The sequence below is a fragment of the Zophobas morio genome, unplaced genomic scaffold (genome assembly GCF_036711695.1).
Source record: "Zophobas morio isolate AGI-343-1 ecotype UQ-CSIRO unplaced genomic scaffold, CSIRO_AGI_Zmor_V1 ptg000026l, whole genome shotgun sequence".
NCBI classification, from domain to species: domain Eukaryota; kingdom Metazoa; phylum Arthropoda; class Insecta; order Coleoptera; family Tenebrionidae; genus Zophobas; species Zophobas morio.
This window is the reverse complement of record NW_026972131.1, coordinates 1,095,196-1,114,478: the sequence shown is the minus strand read 5'-3', so window position 1 is coordinate 1,114,478 and position 19,283 is coordinate 1,095,196. Positions and strand designations below refer to the sequence as shown.

General features: G+C 27.8%; 1 protein-coding gene across 1 annotated transcript; it reads left to right on the top strand.

Annotated features, from left to right (window-relative positions):
- The first annotated feature begins 7,668 nt into the window (after nt 1-7,668).
- LOC135136111 (probable RNA-binding protein CG14230) lies at nt 7,669-19,197 on the top strand. Its single transcript, XM_064065240.1, has 5 exons — nt 7,669-8,042; nt 8,093-8,272; nt 8,332-8,534; nt 8,635-9,110; nt 18,985-19,197. The coding sequence occupies exons 1-5, from the start codon at nt 7,812-7,814 to the stop codon at nt 19,176-19,178; spliced, it is 1,284 nt and encodes a 427-aa protein (XP_063921310.1). The 5' UTR covers nt 7,669-7,811; the 3' UTR covers nt 19,179-19,197.
- Nucleotides 19,198-19,283: the final 86 nt, after the last annotated feature.

The window sequence follows — 19,283 nt, the reverse complement described above, 5'->3', positions numbered from 1 at the left end:
TGCATAGATTAATATAGATGCGACATACAGGCTGATTTTGCAAAACCACCCTTATTGACATTGGAGTCCTCAACCGCCAAAGGCAAGCGCTGAGAACTTGGTTGATCTACAGACCAGAGCGCGCTCAGGCCAATGTCGACTCTAAGCGTTCAGAAGCGATTTGGTTGGTTTGGACTATAATTTCTGCGGGAAATAGTTTGGTCGATTTTTATAACGACTAATAAGTGAATATTTTGTTACATATTTAGATGATTTTACATATTTTGTTTAACTAAGAATTAATTCTTTATTTGTGTTTTATACTTGCAAAACGTCTTAAACTAAGAATATTGTTGAAATCGTAATAACCCAATGGATTTTTCCGGAAAATGTTTTGGAAACACTGTGTTCTATTTTGTATGAATCTTTAAATGTTTTTAGTGACAATTTTTGTGGTTGTTTTCGATACACTGTATGATATTAACAGTGAGCAAAAAAAACTGAAAAATTAAAATAATCGAAAATTCGAAAAATCCAGAAATCTAATAATCGAAAAATCGAAACCTTAAAAATTCGTAAAACCGAAATATTGAAAATCGAAATATCGAAGAACTGAAAATCGAAAAATGAAACATCAGAAAATCGAAAAAATGCAAAATTTAAAAACCAAATAACGAAAAACCGAGAAATCGAAAAATCAAAATATCAAGAAATCGTGGAGACGAAAAGTCGAACAATTGAGAAACCGAAATAGGCCAAAATCGAAAAATCGAAAAGTTAAAAATTGAACAATTTATAAATTGAGAAATTGACAATCAAAATATCGAAAAATCCAAATCTCGATAAATCTAAAAATCAAAAAATAGAGAAATCGACAAACAAAAAGTTAAAAGTTAAAAAATTGGAAAAACCGAAATAGGCCGAAATAAAAAATTGAAAAACTGAACATATAAAACCAGGAGTCTAAAAATCCAAAGATTAAGAAATATTGAAAAATTAAAATATCAAAAGATTGAAAAATCTAAAATTTAAAAATCCAAAAATTGAAAAATCGAAAAATTGTAAAAAGTTAGACACATCGAAAAATTCAGAAGTCAAAAATAAAAAAGCCGAAGAATTGAAATATTGAAATATACTAAAACAGAAAAATCGAAAAATCAAAAACCTAAAAAATCAAAAAATTAAAGATTTGAAGAACAGGAAAATCGAAACACTTGCAGGTCATGAAATGGGAAAATCAAAACATCGATTAATTGAAAAATCGAAAATTTGAAAAAACGACAATTGAAAAACAGAAAATCTAAAACCGGGAAGTCGAAAAATCAAAAAATTAAGAAATCGAAACATTGAAAAATTTGAAAACTTGAAAAATTGAAATATCGAAGAACTGAAATGAAAAATCGAGAAATCGAAAAATTTTAAATTTTAAAAGTTAAAAAATCTAAAATTTAAAAATCGAAAAATTGAAAAGTCGAAAAAGTAAAAAATCAACACATCGAAAAATCCAGGAATCAAAAATCGAAAAGTCGAAGATTCAAAATATTGAAAAATCTCAAAACTGAAATATCGAAAAGCAGAAAAATGAAAGAAAAACTGAAATATCCAAAAACTGAGAACCTAAAAAGTCGAAAAATTGAGCAATCTAAAAATCCAAAAAGTGACTTCGAAAAATCGAAACCTTAAAAAAACTAAAAAATCAAAAATCAAAAATCTGAAAAATTGAAAAATTAAAGAATTGAAGAATAGGAACATCGAAACCCTCGAAAGTCAAGAAATGGGAAAATCAAAAGATCGATTAATTGAAAAATCGAAAAATTGACAGTTTATAAATATCAAATTTGAAAAATTGAAAAATCGAAAAATTGAAAAAACGATAATTGAAAAACAGAAAATCTAAAACCGGGATGTCGAAATTTCGAAAGATTAAGAAATCGAAACATTTGAAAAATTGAAATATGGAAGAGCTGAACTGAATAATCGAGAAATCGAAAAATCTAAAATTTTAAATGTTGAAAAATTAAAATACCAAAAAATTGAGAAATCTAAAATTGAAAAATCGAAAAAGAAAAAGCCGACACATCGAAAAATCCAGAAGTCAAAAGTGGAAAAGTCGAAGAACAAAAATATTGAAAAATCCCAAAACTGTAATATCGAAAAACTAAAAAATGAAAAAAAAACTGACTAATCGAAAAAATGAAAAATCCAAAAATTGAAATATCCAAAAACTGAGAATCTAAAGAATCGAAAAATCAAAAAAGTAAAGTCGAAATATCGAAACCTTAAAAAAATCGAAAAATTGAAAAATCAAAAACCTGCAAAATCGTAAGATCGAAAAATTGAATAATAAGTAAACTGAAAAATCCCAAAAGTGAAATGTCCAAAAACTGAGAAATTAAAAAATTGAAAAATTGAGAAATCGAAAAATCAAAAGAGTGAAGTTGAAAAATCGACCTGAAAAAATAGAAACATTGAAAAACCAAAAAACCTGAAAAATCGACAAATAAAGAGTTTATAAAAGTCAAAAATTGAAAAATCGAAAGATTAAGCAATCGAAAAATTGAAAAATCGAAAAAGTAAAAAAATCGACACATCGAAAAATCCAGGAGTCAAAAATCGAAAAGTCGAAATATTGAAAAATCCCAAAACTGAAATATCAAAAACTGAAAAATGAAAGAAAAACTAAAAATGGTAAACCAAATCGGGAAATCAAAACATTGAAAAATCGAAAAATTTAAAACGACAATTGAAAACAGAAAATCTAAAATCGGGAAGTCGAGAAATCGAAAGATTAGGCAATCGAAAAAGTAAAAAAATCGACACATCGAAAAATCCAGGAGTCAAAAATCGAAAAGTGAAAGAATCGAATTATTGAAAAATCCTAAAACTGAAATACCGAAAAACTGAAAAATGAAAGAAAAACTGAAAAATGGAAAACCAGAAAAATCCGAAAACTGAAATATCTAAAAACTGAGAACCTAAAAAGTCGAAAAATTGAGCAATTGAAAAATCTAAAAAGTGAAGTCGAAAAATCGAAACCCTCGAAGGTCAAGAAATGGGAAAATCAAAACATCGATTAATTGGAAAATCGTAAAATTGAGAGTTTGTAAAAGTCAAATTTGAAAAATTAAAAATGGAAAATTTGACAAAATGACAATTGAATAAATAATAGTTTAAAAAACTAAAAAAACACGCTTTTATTGCTAATCGAACTAAAAACTAGAAAATAATTTTTAATGACAGAGTTTAATATTACAGTAGTAGAAGATCAAACAATCAATCATAATAAATCACCTCAAATTAAAATTATAATAAAATTTAAGTTATTAACAGAATAATTCAATTCAGAGTAAAAAGCGTGGGGTGCTTGATATTTTAAATATTACAATCATTCTATTGGCAACTATCTATGAGAGGATAGTTATGAACCGCAGTAAAATGCACCCCACGCTTTTTACTCTGAATTGAATTATTCTGTTAATAACTTAAATTTTATTATAATTTTAATTTGAGGTGATTTATTATGATTGATTGTTTGATCTTCTACTACTGTAATATTAAACTCTGTCATTAAAAATTATTTTCTAGTTTTTAGTTCGATTAGCAATAAAAGCGTGTTTTTTTAGTTTTTTAAACTATTATTTATTTTTCATTTTTTAGTCTGCGACAAATTCATAAATTGGGGAATTAATTAGCATGCGCAGATCGCGCGCTAGCTTTATCTCTTTTACTCCACTACACAGGATCCATAAAAGAATTTATAAATCCTGGCGGTCCTAATAAGGATAATGGGAAACTGTTATCAAATTATTGCATTGTCATCGATCCTTGAGACGTGTGCAAAGTTTCAAGATGATCAGACTTTTAGAAACCGATGAAAATTAAGCTCAAAGATTCCGTTACATACATACATACAACCCAAGCTAATAAAAGCGTGATAAAAACAGAAAATCTAAAACCGGGAAGTTGAAAAATCAAAAGATTAAGAAATCGAAACATTTGAAAAATTGAAATATGGAAAAGCTGAAATGAAAAATCGAGAAATCGAAAAATCTAAAATTTTAAATATTGAAAAATTAAAACACCAAAAAATTGAGAAATCTAAAATTTAAAAATCGAAAAAGTAAAAGTCGACACATCGAAAAATTCAAATATTGAAAAATCTCAAAACAGAAATATCGAAAAGCAGAAAAATGAAAGAAAAACTGAAATATCCAAAAACTGAGAACCTAAAAAGTCGAAAAATTGAGCAATCGAAAAATCCAAAAAGTGACTTCGAAAAATCGAAACCTTAAAAAAACTAAAAAATTAAAAATCAAAAATCTGAAAAATTGAAAAATTAAAGAATTGAAGAATAGGAACATCGAAACCCTCGAAAGTCAAGAAATGGGAAAATCAAAAGATCGATTAATTGAAAAATCGAAAAATTGACAGTTTATAAATATCAAATTTGAAAAATTGAAAAATCGAAAAATTGAAAAAACGATAATTGAAAAACAGAAAATCTAAAACCGGGATGTCGAAAAATCGAAAGATTAAGAAATCGAAACATTTGAAAAATTGAAATCGAAAAATCTAAAATTTTAAATATTAAAAAATTAAAATATCAAAAAATTGAGAAATCTAAAATTGAAAAATCGAAAAAGAAAGAGCCGACAGATCGAAAAATCCAGAAGTCAAAAATGGAAAAGTCGAAGAACAGAAATATTGAAAAATCCCAAAACTGTAATATCGAAAAACTAAAAAATGAAAAAAAACTGACGAATCGAAAAAATGAAAAATCCCAAAACTGAAATATCCAAAAACTGAGAATCTAAAGAATCGAAAAATCAAAAAAGTAAAGTCGAAATATCGAAACCTTAAAAAAATCGAAAAATTGAAAAATCAAAAACCTGCAAAATCGTAAGATCGAAAAATTGAATAATAAGTAAACTGAAAAATCCCAAAAGTGAAATGTCCAAAAACTGAGAAATTAAAAAATTGAAAAATTGAGAAATCGAAAAATCAAAAGAGTGAAGTTGAAAAACCAAAACACCTGAAAAATCAATTGATTGAAAAATCGACAAATAAAGAGTTTATAAAAGTTAAAAATTGAAAAATCGAAACATTTAAAAATCGTAAAATTGAAGAGAAAAACTGAAAACCGAAAAACTGAAAAATTGTAAAATCCAAAATTTGAATAATAAATAGCAGTAAACTGAAAAGTCCCCAAACTAAAATTTCGAAAAACTGAGAATTCGAAATTTGAAACAGCAAGAAATTATGGTCGAAACCGGTTAGGATGTGTATCAGATCACGGATCATGGCTTATAGGGGAAAAGTGCCTAAAATGATCCCCTCAGGTCAAATGATCTCCATCAATTGTAAGAAAATTTGTGGCTCCATCTACCAAACATAACTGTCATTTGATTAAGCGCTCTGTAATTAGTACCTTCTGAAAGTTTGATGGCGTTCTGTGTATTCTGCACAGTTTTGTGCCAAAATACGTAAAATAAGCACCTCTGATCTAAGGTAAGATATATTTTAAAAGTCCATTACTTCCATTTGAAAGGTCTTATAGCGGTGGTAGTTGTTTTGACAGAATTAGATACATTTCAGTGTTAGGTTAGTTATGATCTTTTTACCGCATGTAGAAATTGAAGGTTAGTTTACAATTTTTGAATGCGGATATGCTACCTAAGGCGAAATGATCACTTTTTCTTGAGGCAAAATGATCCCGGATCATTGGGCGGAGCTAGTACCTGCTAAGATAAGACTGATTTTTGCAAATCATATACCCTCTAAGAAAAGAGAGGGTGGGTGGGCGGGGCTAGTACCTGCTAAGATAAGACTGATTTTTGCAGATAACATATCCTCTAACCCCGCCCACCTACTCTTTATTTTCTTTGAGGGAATACCATTTGCCAATATCAGTTTTATCTTAGCAAGTACTAACCCCACCCACCCGCCCGTTATTTTCTTAGAATGTATGTTATTTGCCAATATCACCCTTATCTTGCCAAGCACTAGCTCGGCCCATCCGCCCTTTATCTTGTTAGAGGGCTAGTACCTAATAAGATAAGACTGATTTTCGCAAATGATATATCCTCCAAGAAAAGAGAGGGTGGGTGGGCGGGGCTACTGCCTGCTAAGATAAGACTGATTTTTGCAGATGACATATCCTCTAACCCCGCCCACCCACCCTTTAGTTTCTTCGAGGTAATACCATTTGCCAATACCAGTTTTATCTTAGCAGTTACTAGCCCCACCCACCTACTACCTGCTAAAATAAAACTGATTTTCGCAAATGAAATACCCTCTAAGAGAGGAGAGGGAGGGTGGGTGGAGCTAGTACCTCTTAAGACGGGAAAATTTAAATAATTTAAAAGAATTTTAGGGATTTTCGTGTTCTATTTTTGGGAAATTCTCAGTATTAAGAGGTACTAATCCCAGTCACCCGCCGTCACTTTTCTTAAAGGGTATCTCATTTGCCAAAATCAGTTTTATGTTAGCAAGTATTAGCCCCACCCACCCACCCTCTCTTTTCTTAGAGGGTATATCATTTGCCAAATTCAGTTTTATCTTAGCAGTTAGTAGACCCGCCCACCCGCCCTCTCTTTTCTTAAAGGCTATATCATTTGCCAAATTCAGTCTTATCTTAGCACTTACTAACCCCACCCACCCACCCTCTTTTTTTCTTAGAGTGTATGTCATTTGCCAAATTCAGTTTTATCTTAGCAGTTACTAGTCCCACCCACCCACCCTCTCTTTGCTTAGAGGGTATATCATTTGTCAAATTCAGTCTTATCCTAGCAGTTACTAGCCCCACCCACCCACCCTCCCTCTCTTTTCTTAGAGGGTATATCATTTGCCAAATTCAGTTTTATCTTATCAGGTAGTAGGCCCGCCCACCCGCCCTCTCTTTTCTTGGAGGGTATCCCATTTGGCAAAATTAGTCTTATCTTAGCACGTACTGATGACTAAAGTATTGTCTCAAACTCTTCCAGAAATTATACACCCCGTATTTTCGGTGCTTTTCAAACTTTTTTTGTTTATTTTTTTTTAAGAATTTATTTTTTTGTTAATTTTTGAAATAAAATATTTATCAGTTATGTCATGATTTGATTTTTCTTGTTGGTGCTGTCCCCTTATGGTCAAAATTCAAAGGGATCATTATGCCCATGCCGAGGAATCATTTTACCTATGGGGATGCCTAAAATGATCCTTTTGTAAGGTCCTGGAAAAACGTTAATAACTTTTTTTATAATTATCGAATCACCAATTGGCTTATACTGTTACCTAGATAAATCAATGTTCTTACAAATAATGCTACAGTTTTACATGAATAATAATAATTTGTATTTTTTAAAGAATTTCTCCCTTAGGGGGATCATTTTAGGCACCTTTCCCCTAAATCAAATCGTTTCCGAACGCTTAGAGTCGACATTGGCCTGAGTGCGTTCGGGTCTGTAAATCAAACAAGTTCTCAGACGACGAATTGTAATTCCTGTGACCTGAATTCAAATGAAGGAAACAGTAAACAGCTTGTAATATTCTGGTAAAACTAGTGTCAATTTGTCGAAAGTAAAACGCGTGTGTCACTAATATGTGTCATACAAAACAATGAGCGCTGTACTCCCTCTATAAATAAAACATCTTTGGGTTTAGGGGTTTAGTGCACAAATCTAGTGGATTTAGTGTTTTATGTTTTTAGAGGTTATGTTTATAGGTTATGTGGTTGTATTTTTTGGCGACGTAAATTTTCTTTATGGTTAACACGTGGATTATTTCACGTGTTTCGCAGTAAAAAATTAGTTTTATATTTTAACAAATATCAGCATCAAAATCGTGATGTCATGAAGCCCCCAAAAATTAAGCAAAAAAATAGTGAAACAAGTAATGGTGTTTCAGATATGAAATTTAGTGCTATGGAGAACAGCAATGTTAATGATTACAATTCTAATGCAAGAAACGATGGAAACAACAGGGCTGCAGAAGATGAGCTGAAGCGGTCAAAGTCTGTAAAGCAAATGATAACATCGTACCAACAACAGCGACTTACCATTAAAGAGGCCCTGTGTAATCTTGTAAGCTAAGAAACGTTTTAATAAATAAGTCTGACTAAATAAAATTGCAGGATAGAACACCGAGTAATAAAATTGTCTTTGATGAAGATAGCAACATAGAAAATAATGAATTAGAATATAATGTTACAGAAGTAGGGAATAAAAAGTCACTTTTCCAAGATGATGACAGTGAAGAAGACAATTTCAACTTTGAACCTAATAAATATCACTTTACTAATGAAGGACAAAAGGTTTAATAAAAACACACCTATTCTCGAGTAATTAATAAAGTATAAGTTATTTTTTTCAGCTCTATGAATTACAGTCAAAGTTTAAAGGTGACCGCAGATTTCAACTTAATGAACGTTTTCTACCAGATAACAAAGATTCAGAGCCGTGTAGTGTAAATGAAGCATGTTCACTAGAAGAAGAAAAGAAAAGTGAAATTAACATTTTAGAGCAAGTACTTGGAACAAAATTACGTCCAAAGAAGCAAAATTTGGTACCAAAAAGGTATAAATATATTTTTTTTCTTTTGGTCATTGCAAAGTAATAATCTACAGAAAGGAGCAAATTTTTTTAAACATGGCTTTAATGTTGTTAAAACTTGTAGTTCACTTGAAAAGAAAATGTTGAGGTTTGATCCAACTCAGTCAAACCACGTCCAATATCAAATTACGGCCCCAAACAAACCCAATGAAGTGAAAATTAAACAAACTCATCAAAATGAAGAAGAAGAAGAGGAAGTTCAACAGCCACTTGTTTCTAAAGATGTTTTTTACCAAGTCGACAATGATTTGAAGATCAGTCTTCAGTCTCAGCAGGAATTTAGTCTGCTTAAACAGTTTGGTAAAGATGAGGACATGAAATCCGTTGCTGACGTGGAATATGAACAGAGTGAAGAAATCATTGAAAATCAACACAAGTTTGATTTAAACAGCACTAACCCGTTTCGTTATGATTCATCTGATGAGGAACCAGACAGTTCGCAACACGTCGAGCCAGTAAATGCGCAAGAATCTGACAAAGATAATTTGTCATTTCACTCTGAACCGTTCTTTTTTAAAGAAGACGATTTTCGATTCCAAGGCAAGTATTGCAGAGATAATTATTTGCAGGAAAAAATGCGGTTGTTGGGAATAAGTTACAATGTTACAAATGTGATAAGCTTTCAAAATTTTGCATGGTAAATACTATTCAAATTTTATAAAATAACACACTCCTGTATATATTGTTTATGAATCCGGCTTGATTGTTTACGTTGGGCGTCCAAAATTTGTCACCAACAATGAAATGACGCAATCTCCAAATTTTACAATAGTAGATGTAATTTAAATTCTATATCGTCCGTTTACGGTTTATGCATCGTGTTGAGTTTTCACTTAGACGTCGAGATTTTTGGAACAAAATCAACATTTTCCAATTTATAATGTTATTTAAATGTTAAAAAGTAGCATAGTGCTGAACTTGTGATTTATAAATACGCTATTGAGATTTTTCGGCTTTTCGTTTGCTCGATTTTTCAAGTTTAGATATCTCAATTTTTCAATATTTCAATTTTGGGCTTTTTCAACTTTTCCATTGTTCAAATTTTCGATTTCTCGATTTTTTTAATTTTTCGATTTCTCAATTTTCCGATGTTTCAATGATACGATTTCTTAATTTTTGTCCTCTTCAATTTTGCGATTTTTAAATATTTCGATTTTACAATTTTCCAGATTTTCACGTTTCTAAATTTTCAGTTTTCCGATTTCTGAAGTAACTTTATTTTTTATTTTTCCATTTCTCGACTTTCTAAAGTTTCAATTTTTCACTTCTTCGATTCTTCACTTTTTCGATTTTTTAAGCTTACGATTTTTCGACTTTGCTTCTTTAGTTTTCCGATTTCTCGATTTTCCAATTTTTCAATGTTCCGATTTTTTAGTTGCCGGATTTTTCAATTTTTGGATTTTTTAAATTTTGGAGTTTCGAATTTTCGATTTGTCGATTTTTTAGTTTTTCGATTTTTGAATTTTAAATGTTCGAATTTTTTTTGCTTTTTTGTTTAGATTTCTAGATTCTTCAATTTTGAAATATTTTAATTGTTCAATGTTTTAAATTTTTCAAATTTTGACGTTGCTACATTTTCAGTTTTCCGATTTCTCAATCGATCTATTTTTGATTTTCCCACTTCTCAAAGTTTCGATTTTTCAGTTCTCCAATTCTTCGATTTTTCGACTTCGCTTTATTGGTTTTTCGATTTCTCAATTTTTTAATTCCTCAGTTTTTGGATGTTTCTTTCAGTTTTTGAGATTTTTTCAATATTTCAATTCTTCGACGTTTCGATTTTTCGATTTTTTATTTTTGGATTTTCAGTTTTTTGATTGTTTTATATTTCAATTTCTCAATTTTTCTACTTTTCCATATTTTGACTTTTCAGTTTTTAAATTTCTAGATTTTTCGATTTCTCGAGTTTCCGGTTCTATTTCAATTTTCTGAACTTTTAAATTTTCGATTTTTCAATTTTTTGCGATCTCGATTTATCGAGATTTGGATGTTTCGATGTTTTGATTGTTCAATCTCTCGATTTATCAATTTTTCCATTTTGGCCTATTTCGGCTTTTCAATTTTTCGACTTCTCGATGTCTCAGTTTTTGAATTTTACGATGTATCGATTTTTCGATTTTTTACTTTTCGGTTTCTCGACTTTTCGATGTTTTTGAATTATCCGATTTTTGAATTTTCCAATTTTTGAGTTTCGATTTCTCGATTCGTTGATTTTTTAGTTTTTCGATTTTTAAATTTTAGATTTTCGAATTTTTATTTTTTGATTTTTTGATTGGATTTCTCCATTTTTCAATTTTACGATATTTTCATTTTTCAGTGTTTTAAATTTTAGATTTTTCAATTTTTCAATTCTTCAATATTTTTTAGTTTTTCAAATTTTGACATTTCTGAATTTTCAGTTTTCGGATTTCTCAATGAATCTATTTTTTATTTTCCCATTTCTCCACTTCCCAAAGTTTCCATCTTTCAGTTCTTCGGTTCTTCAATTCTTCGATTTTTCAGGTTTTTTATTTTTCAACTTTTCGACTTTGCTTTTTTGACTTTTCAGTTTCACAATTTTTTAATTCCCCAATTTTTTTATATTTCGTTCAATTTTGTGATTTTTTTAGTTTTTCGCGTCTTCGATTGTTTTTTCAATTTTTCGATATTTGAGTTCTGGGATTTTTTTGTATTTCGACTTTTCGAGTTCTCTATTTTTCGATTTCTCGACTTTTTACTTTATGAATTTTCAATTTTCCGTTTTTTAAACTTTAGATTTTTCATTTTTTTAACTGTTTTATGCTTCGATTTCTCGACTATTCAGTTCTTCTATATTCCAATTTTTTAATTTTTGGATATTTTAAATTTTCGATTTTCTAATTGTTTCAATTTTTCAATTAACCCGTCGTTCAATTTCTCGATTTTTGAATTTTAGATTTTTTTGTTTTTTTTCATGTTTGGATTTCTCGATTTTACAATTTTCTCATATTTAAATTTTTCAATGTTTTAAATTTTTGATTTTTCGATGTCTCGATTTTTTATTTCTTCAATAATTCTATTTTTCAATTTTTCGATTTTTTAACTTTGCCATCTTGGTTTTTCGGTTTTTAAAATTTTTCGATTTTTGGATTTCCCGATTTTTTAGTTTCCGGTTTCGTAGTTTCTGCAACATTATTAGTTCTGGGAACTTTTTAATTTCTAGTTTTTTAATTTTTCGATTTTGAAAACTTGATTTCTCGATTTATCGAATTCAGATGTTTCGTAGTTTTGATTGTTCAATTTCTCGATTTAGCAGTTTTTCAATTTTTAACTTTTCTTTTCGGCTTCCGACTCCTCGATTTTTCGATTTCTCGATGGGTCAGTTTTTGAATTTTTCAATGTTTCGGTTTTTTAGTTATACGATTTTTCAATTTTTCGATTTTTAAATTTTAAATTTTTAGAATTTTTATTTTTTGCTTTTTTTATGTTTGGATTTCTAGATTCTTCAATTTTGCGATATTTTAATGGTTCAATGTTTTAAATTTTTTCAATTTTACACATTTTAACGTTGCTAAATTTTCAGTTTTCCGATTTCGCAATCAATATATGTATTTTTGATTTTCCCATTTCTAGACTGCTCAAAGTTTCGATTTTTCAGTTCTCCAATTCTTCGATTTCTCGACTTCGCTTTATTGGTTTTTCGATTTTTTATTTTTGGATCTTCAGTTTTTCGTTTTTTTAACTTTAGATTTTTCAATTTTTCCATTGTTTTATATTTCAAATATTTTAAGTTTTCAGTTTTTAAATTTCTAGATTTTTCGATTTCTCGAGTTTCCGGTTCTATTTTTCAATTTTCCGAATTTCTAACTTTTCGATTTTGACCAATGTATTTCGGTTTATCAATTTTTCGCCTTTTCGACTCCTCGATATCTCGATTTTTTGATTTTTCGATTTCTCGATGTCTCAGTTTTTGAATTTTACGAATGAATCGATTTTTCGATTTTTTATTTTTCAATTTTCCAATTTTTTAAATTTTCGAGTTTCGATTCCTCGATTTGTTGATTTTTCAGTTTTTCGATTTTTAAATGTTAACTTTTCGAATTTTTATTTCTTTGATTTTTTGATGTTTGGATTTCTCCATTTTTCAATTTTACGATATTTTAATTTTTCAATTTTTTAAATTTTAGATTTTTCAATTTTTCAGTTCTTCAAAAATTTTTACTTTTTCAAATTTTGACATTTCTAAATTTTCAATTTTCGGATTTCTCAATTAATCTACTTTTTTATTTTCCCATTTCTCCACTTCCCAAAGTTTCCATCTTTCAGTTCTTCGGTTTCTCAATTTTTTAATCTCCTAATTTTTGGGTATTTCGTTCAATTTTGTGATTTTTTAGTTTTTCGAGTTATGGATTTTTCGATTTCTCGACATTTTGGATTTTCAATTTTCCGTTTTTTAAACTTTGGCTTTTTCAATTTTTTAACTGTTTTATCCTTCGATTTGTCAATTTTTCAACTTTTCAATGTTTTAATTGTTCCATATTTTAGCTTTTTAAATTTTTAAAATTTTCGGAATTTTTAAATTTTCGATTTTCCAATTTTTTAATTTTTCGATGTTTGGATTTTTGAATTTCTCGATGTTTGGATTTTTGAATTTCTCGGTTTTTCGATTTTTTAGTTATCCGATTTTTCAATTTTTCAGTTTTTCGATTTTTGAATTTTAAATTTTCGAATTTTTATATTTTGCTTTTTTTATGTTTGGATTTCTAGATTCTTCAATTTTGCGATATTTTAATTGTTCAATGTTTTAAATTTTTCAATTTTTCAAATTTTGACGTTGCTAAATTTTTAGTTTTCCGATTTCTCAATCAATCTATTTTTGATTTTCCCACTTCTCAACGTTTCGATTTTTCAGTTCTTCCATTCTTCGATTTTTCGACTTCGCTTTTTTGGTTTTTCCATTTCTCAATTTTCTAATTTTTTAATTACTCAATTTTTGGATATTTCTTTCAGTTTTGAGATTTTTCAATATTTCGATTCTTCGACTTCTGTATTTTTCGATTTTTTGTTTTTGGATTTTCAGTTTTTCGTTTTTTCAACTTTATATTTTTCAATTTTTTGATTGTTTTGTATTTCAATTTCTCAATTTTTCAATTTTTTGAGATCTCGATTTATCAATTTTTCCATTCCATTTTCCATTTTCGGTTTCTCAATTGTTCCACACACGACTCCTCGGTATTTTGATTTTTCGATTTCTCGATGTCTCAGTTTTTGAATTTTACGATGTTTCGATTTTTCGCTTTTTGGTTTTTTCCAATTTTTCGATGTTAGATTTTTGAGTTATCCGATTTTTCCATTTTTTAAATTTTTGAGTTTCGATTTCTCGATTCGTTGATTTTTCAGTTTTTCGATTTCTAAATTTTAGCTTTTCGAATTTTATTTTTTTTTATGTTTGGATTTCTCCATTTTTCAATTTTACAATATTTTAATTTTTCAAATTTTGACGTTTCTGAATTTTCAATTTTCGTAATTTTTTATTTTCCCATTTCTCCACTTCCCAAAGTTTAGATTTTTCAGTTTTTCAATGTTTTTTATTTTTTCAAATTTTGACATTTCTGAATTTTCAATTTTCGGATTTCTCGGTTAATCTATTTTTTTATATTCCCATTTCTTCATTTCCCAAAATTCTTTCAGTTCTTCGGTTCTTCAATTTTTTGATTTTTCAATTTTTCGATTTTTTAAGTTTGCAATTTTTCGACTTTGCTTTTTTGACTTTTCGGTTTCTCAATGTTTTAATTCTCTAATTTTTGGATATTTCGTTCAATTTTGTGATTTTTTAGTTTTGGGATCTTTTTGTATTTCGACTTTTCGAGTTCTGGATTTTTCGATTTCTCGACTTTTTGCTTTTTGGATTTTCAATTTTCCGTTTTTTAAACTTTTGGTTTTTCAATTTTTTAACTGTTTTATGCTTCGATTTCTCGAGTTTTCAGTTCTTCTATATTTCAATTTTTCAATTTGCGATTTTCCAATTTTTTTTTAATTTTTCGAGGTTTAGAATTTTGGATTTCTCTGTTTTTCGATTTTTTACTCTTGGATTTTTCAATTTCTCGATTTTCCAGTTTTTCAATTTCTCGATTTATCAATTTTTCAAGTTTTAATTTTCCTTTTCGGCTTCTGACTTCTCGATTTTTCGATTTCTCGATGTCTCAGTTTTTGAATTTTTCGATCTTTCGATTTTTGGATTTCTCGGTTTTTCGATTGTTTACTTTTGGGTTTTTCAATTTTTCAATGTTTCGATTTTTAGTTACCCGACTTTTCAATTTTTCGGTTTTTTAAATTTTGGAGTTTCGAATTCCCGATTTGTCGACTTTTCAATTTTTAACGAGTTTTAAAGTTTAAATCTTCGAATTTTTATTTTTTGCTTTTTTATGTTTGGATTTCTAGATTTTTCAATTTTGCGATATTTTAATTGTTCAATGTTTTCAGTTTTTCAAATCTTGACGTTACTAAATTTTCAGGTTTCCGATTTCTCAATCAATCTATTTTTTTAATTGCTCAATTTTTGGATATTTCTTTCAGTTTTGAGATTTTTCAATATTTCGACTCTTGGACTTTTCGACTTCTGGATATATCGATTTTTTATTTTTGGATTTTCATTTTTCGTTTTTTAAACTTTAGATTTTTTAATTTTTCGATTGTTTTCTATTTCAATTTCTCAGTTTTTCCATATTTTAATTTTTCAGTTTTTAAATTTCTAGATTTTTCGATTTCTCGAGTTTCCAGTTCCATTTATCAATTTTTCCATTTTTTTCTTTTCGATTTTGGCCTATTTCGGTTTCTCAATTTTTCGACTTCTCGACTCCTTGATCTTTTGATTTTTCGATTTCTCGATGTCTCCGTTTTTGAATTTTACGATATTTCGATTTTTCGCTTTTTGGTTTCTCGATTTTTCGATGTTCGATTTTTGAATTATCCGATTTGTCAATTTTTTAAATTTTCGAGTTTCGATTTCTCGATTCGTTGATTTTTCAGTTTTTCGATTTTTAAATTTTAGATTTTAATTTTTTTTATTTTTTGATGTTTGGATTTCTCCATTTTTCAATTTTACGATATTTTAATTTTTCAAATTTTGACGTTTCTGAATTTTCAGTTTTCGTAATTTTTTGTCTTCCCATTTCTCCACTTCCCAAAGAGTCAATCCTTCAGTTCTTCAGGTGTTTGATTTTTCAATTTTTCCACTTTGCTTTTTTGACTTTTCGGTTTCTCAATTTTTTAATTGCCTAATTTTTGGGTATTTCGTTCAATTTTGTGATTTTTCAGTTTTTCGATTCTTCAATTTTTCTTCTCTTTATCAATTTTTCGATATTTGAGTTTTGGGATTTTTTAGTATTTCGATTTTTCGAGTTCTGGATTTTTCGATTTCTCGACTTTTTACTTTTTGGATTTTCAATTTTCCGTTTTTTAAACTTTAGATTTTTCATTTTTTTTACTGTTTTATGCTTCGATTTCACAATTTTTCAACTTTTCGATATTTCAACTTTTCAATTTTAAAAATTTTTGGTTTTTCGATTTCTCGAGTTTTCAGTTCTTCTATATTTCAATTTTTCGATTTTCCAATTTTTTTTTTTGATTCTTCGATTTCTCAATTTTCTCAACTTTTCGATGTTTTAATATTTCAATTTTAAAAATTCTAGGTTTTTCAATATCTTGAGTTTTCAGTTCTGTAGATATTTCAATTTTTCGAATTTTTAAATTTTCGATTTTCCAGTTTTTCTTTTTTAAAATGTTTCAATTTTTCAATTTTTTGATTTCTCGATTTATCGAATTCAGATGTTTCGTAGTTTTGATTGTTCATTTTCTCGATTTATCAATTTTTTTAATTTTTAACTTTTCTTTTTGGCTTCCGAGTCCTCAATATCTCGATCTTTTGATTTTTTGATTTCTCGATATCTGTTTTTGAATTTTACGATGTATCGATTTTTCGATTTTTTATTTTTCGGTTTCTCGACTTTTCCATGTTCCGATTTTTCAATTTTCCAATTTTTTTAATTTTCCAGTTTCGATTCCTCGATTCGTTGATTTTTCAGTTTTTCGATTTTTAAATTTTAGATTTTTGTATTTTTATTTCTTTGATTTTTTGATGTTTGGATTTCTCCATTTTTCAATTTTATGATATTTTCATTTTTCAATGTTTTAAATTTTAGATTTTTCAATTTTTCAGTTCTTCAATATTTTTTAATTTTTCAAATTTTGACATTTCTGAATTTTCAGTTTTCGGATTTCTCAATTAATCTATTTTTTTATTTTCCCATTTCTCCACTTCCCAAAGTTTCCATCTTTCAGTTCTTCGGTTCAATTTTTTGATTTTTCAGTTTTTTGATTTTTTAAGTTTGCGATTTTTCGACTTTTCGGTTTCTCAATTTTTTAATTTCCAAATTTTTGGATATTTCGTTCAATTTTGTGATTTTTTAGTTTTTCGATTCTTCAATTTTTCGATATTTGAGTTTTGGGATTTTTTTGTATTTCTACTTTTCGAGTTCTGAATTTTTAGATTTCTCGACTTTTTGCTTTTCAATTTTCCGTTTTAAACTTTGGGTTTTACAATTTTTTAACTGTTTTATGCTTCGATTTCTTAATTTTTCAACTTTTGCATATTTTAGCTTTTCAGTTTTTAATTTCGATTTCTCGAGTTTTCAGTTCTTGTATATTTCAATTTTCGGAATTTTTAAATTTTCGATTTTCCAATTTTTTTTTTTTAATTTTTCGATGTGTCGATTTTTGGATTTCTCGGTTTTTCGATTTTTTTTACTTTTGGATTTTTTTAAATGTTTCGATTTTTTAGTTATCCGATTTTTCATTTTTTCGATTTTTATATTTTGCTTTTTTTATGTTTGGATTTCTAGATTCTTCAATTATGCGATATTTTAATTGTTCAATGTTTTAAATTTTGACGTTGCTAAATTTTCAGTTTTCCGATTTCTCAATCAATTTTTGATTTTCAAAGTTTCAATTTTTCAGTTCTCCAATTCTTCGATTTTTCGACTTCCCTTTATTGGTTTTTCGATTTCTCAATTTTCCAATTTTTTAATTTCTCAATTTTTGGAAATTTCTTTCAGTATTGGGATTTTTTAATATTTCGATTCATCGACTTTTAAGACTTCTGGATTTTTCGATTTTTTATTTTTGGATTTTCAGTTTTTCGTTTTTTAAACTTTTGATTTTTCGATTGGTTTATATTTCAATTTCTCAATGTTTCCATATTTTAATTTTTCAGTTTTTAATTTTTAGATTTCTCGAGTTTCCAGTTCTATTTTTCAATTTTCCGAACTTTTAAATTTTCGATTTGTCAACTTTTTGAGATCTCGATTTATGAATTTTTCGATTTCTCGATGTCTCAGTTTTTGAATTTTACGATGTTTGGATTTTTCGCTTTTTGGTTTCTATTTTTCGATGTTCGATTTTTGAATTATCCGATTTTTAAATTTTCGAGTTTCGTTTTCTCGATTCATTGATTTTTCAGTTTTTCGATTTTTAAATTTTCGAATTTTTATTTTTTTGATATTTTGATGTTTGGTTTTCTCCATTTTTCAATTTTACGATATTTTAATTTTTCAAATTTTGACGTTAATGAATTTTCAGTTTTCGTAATTCTCAATTAATCTTTTTTTTTTATTTTTCCATTTCTCCACTTCCCAAAGTTTCGATCTTTCAGTTCTTCAATTTTTCGGGTATTTGATTTTTCAATTTTTTAATTTCCTAATTTTTGGATGTTTCGTTCAATTTTGTGATTTTTCAGTTTTTCGATTCAATTTTTCGAATTTTTTAGTATTTCGACTTTTCGAGTTCTGGATTTTTAGATTTCTCGACTATTTACTTTTTGGATTTTCAATTTTCCGTTTTTTAAACTTTAGATTTTCCATTTTTTTAACTGTTTTATGCTTCGATTTCTCAATTTTTCAACTTTTCCATATTTTAACTTTTCAATTTTTAAAATTTTAGGTTTTTCGATTTTCCATTTTTTTTTTAATTTTTCGATGTTTCGATTTTTCAATTAACCGATTATTCAATTTGTCGATTTTTAAATTTTAGATTTTTCAGTTCTTCAATATTTTTGTTTTTCGATTTCTTAATTTTGCCATCTTGGTTTTTCGGTTTTTAAATTTTTTTGACTTTTTGATTTTTAGATTATTACACGATATTCCCAAAATACATATAAAATTTAACAATATTTTCCATACTCTCAAAGTCGTAAAACGTTGAAAAAAGCATGCAATAAGCCATTCGCTGAATGGATAATTACGTATGAGGTTATATATACCACAAACAAAAAAGGGAATAAAGAAAGCTATTTCACATATTGTAAAATTTTTGTAAATATTAATTTTTAAATATTAAATTTATTCTGTCAACAGATTTCAGCCATCTATTAGTTACATAATTATAAGTATCTTTTTTTTTGCAGATGGATCCGACTTTATCAAACGTGTTGGTTCTGAAAGAAATGCGGCATTTGTAGAACAAAGAAGAAACTTGAAACACATTATTAAATCAAAAATTAGAAATAACAATAGAAAAAGCAATCCGTTTAGAAAGAAGTTAGGTGGAAATAAAAAGAAAAAAAATGTTAGGATCAAAAAGGCGTTGAAAAGACATTAAAATCAATGTAGAAATCGAATCTCGAATTATTGCTATTTTATTATATAAACCCATATTCTTCTAACTGCTCACCATATATGTTGTTACTGAAATAAGGCAGGGTTA

Bases quoted from the DNA above. Each gene is read 5' to 3' on its own strand.
- LOC135136111 (XM_064065240.1), top strand. From the start codon at position 7,812: ATGAAGCCCCCAAAAATTAAGCAAAAAAATAGTGAAACAAGTAATGGT. The intron at 8,273-8,331 runs GTTTAATAAAAA...TATTTTTTTCAG, and splicing joins TTACTAATGAAGGACAAAAG to CTCTATGAATTACAGTCAAA. The intron at 8,535-8,634 runs GTATAAATATAT...TAAAACTTGTAG, and splicing joins CAAAATTTGGTACCAAAAAG to TTCACTTGAAAAGAAAATGT.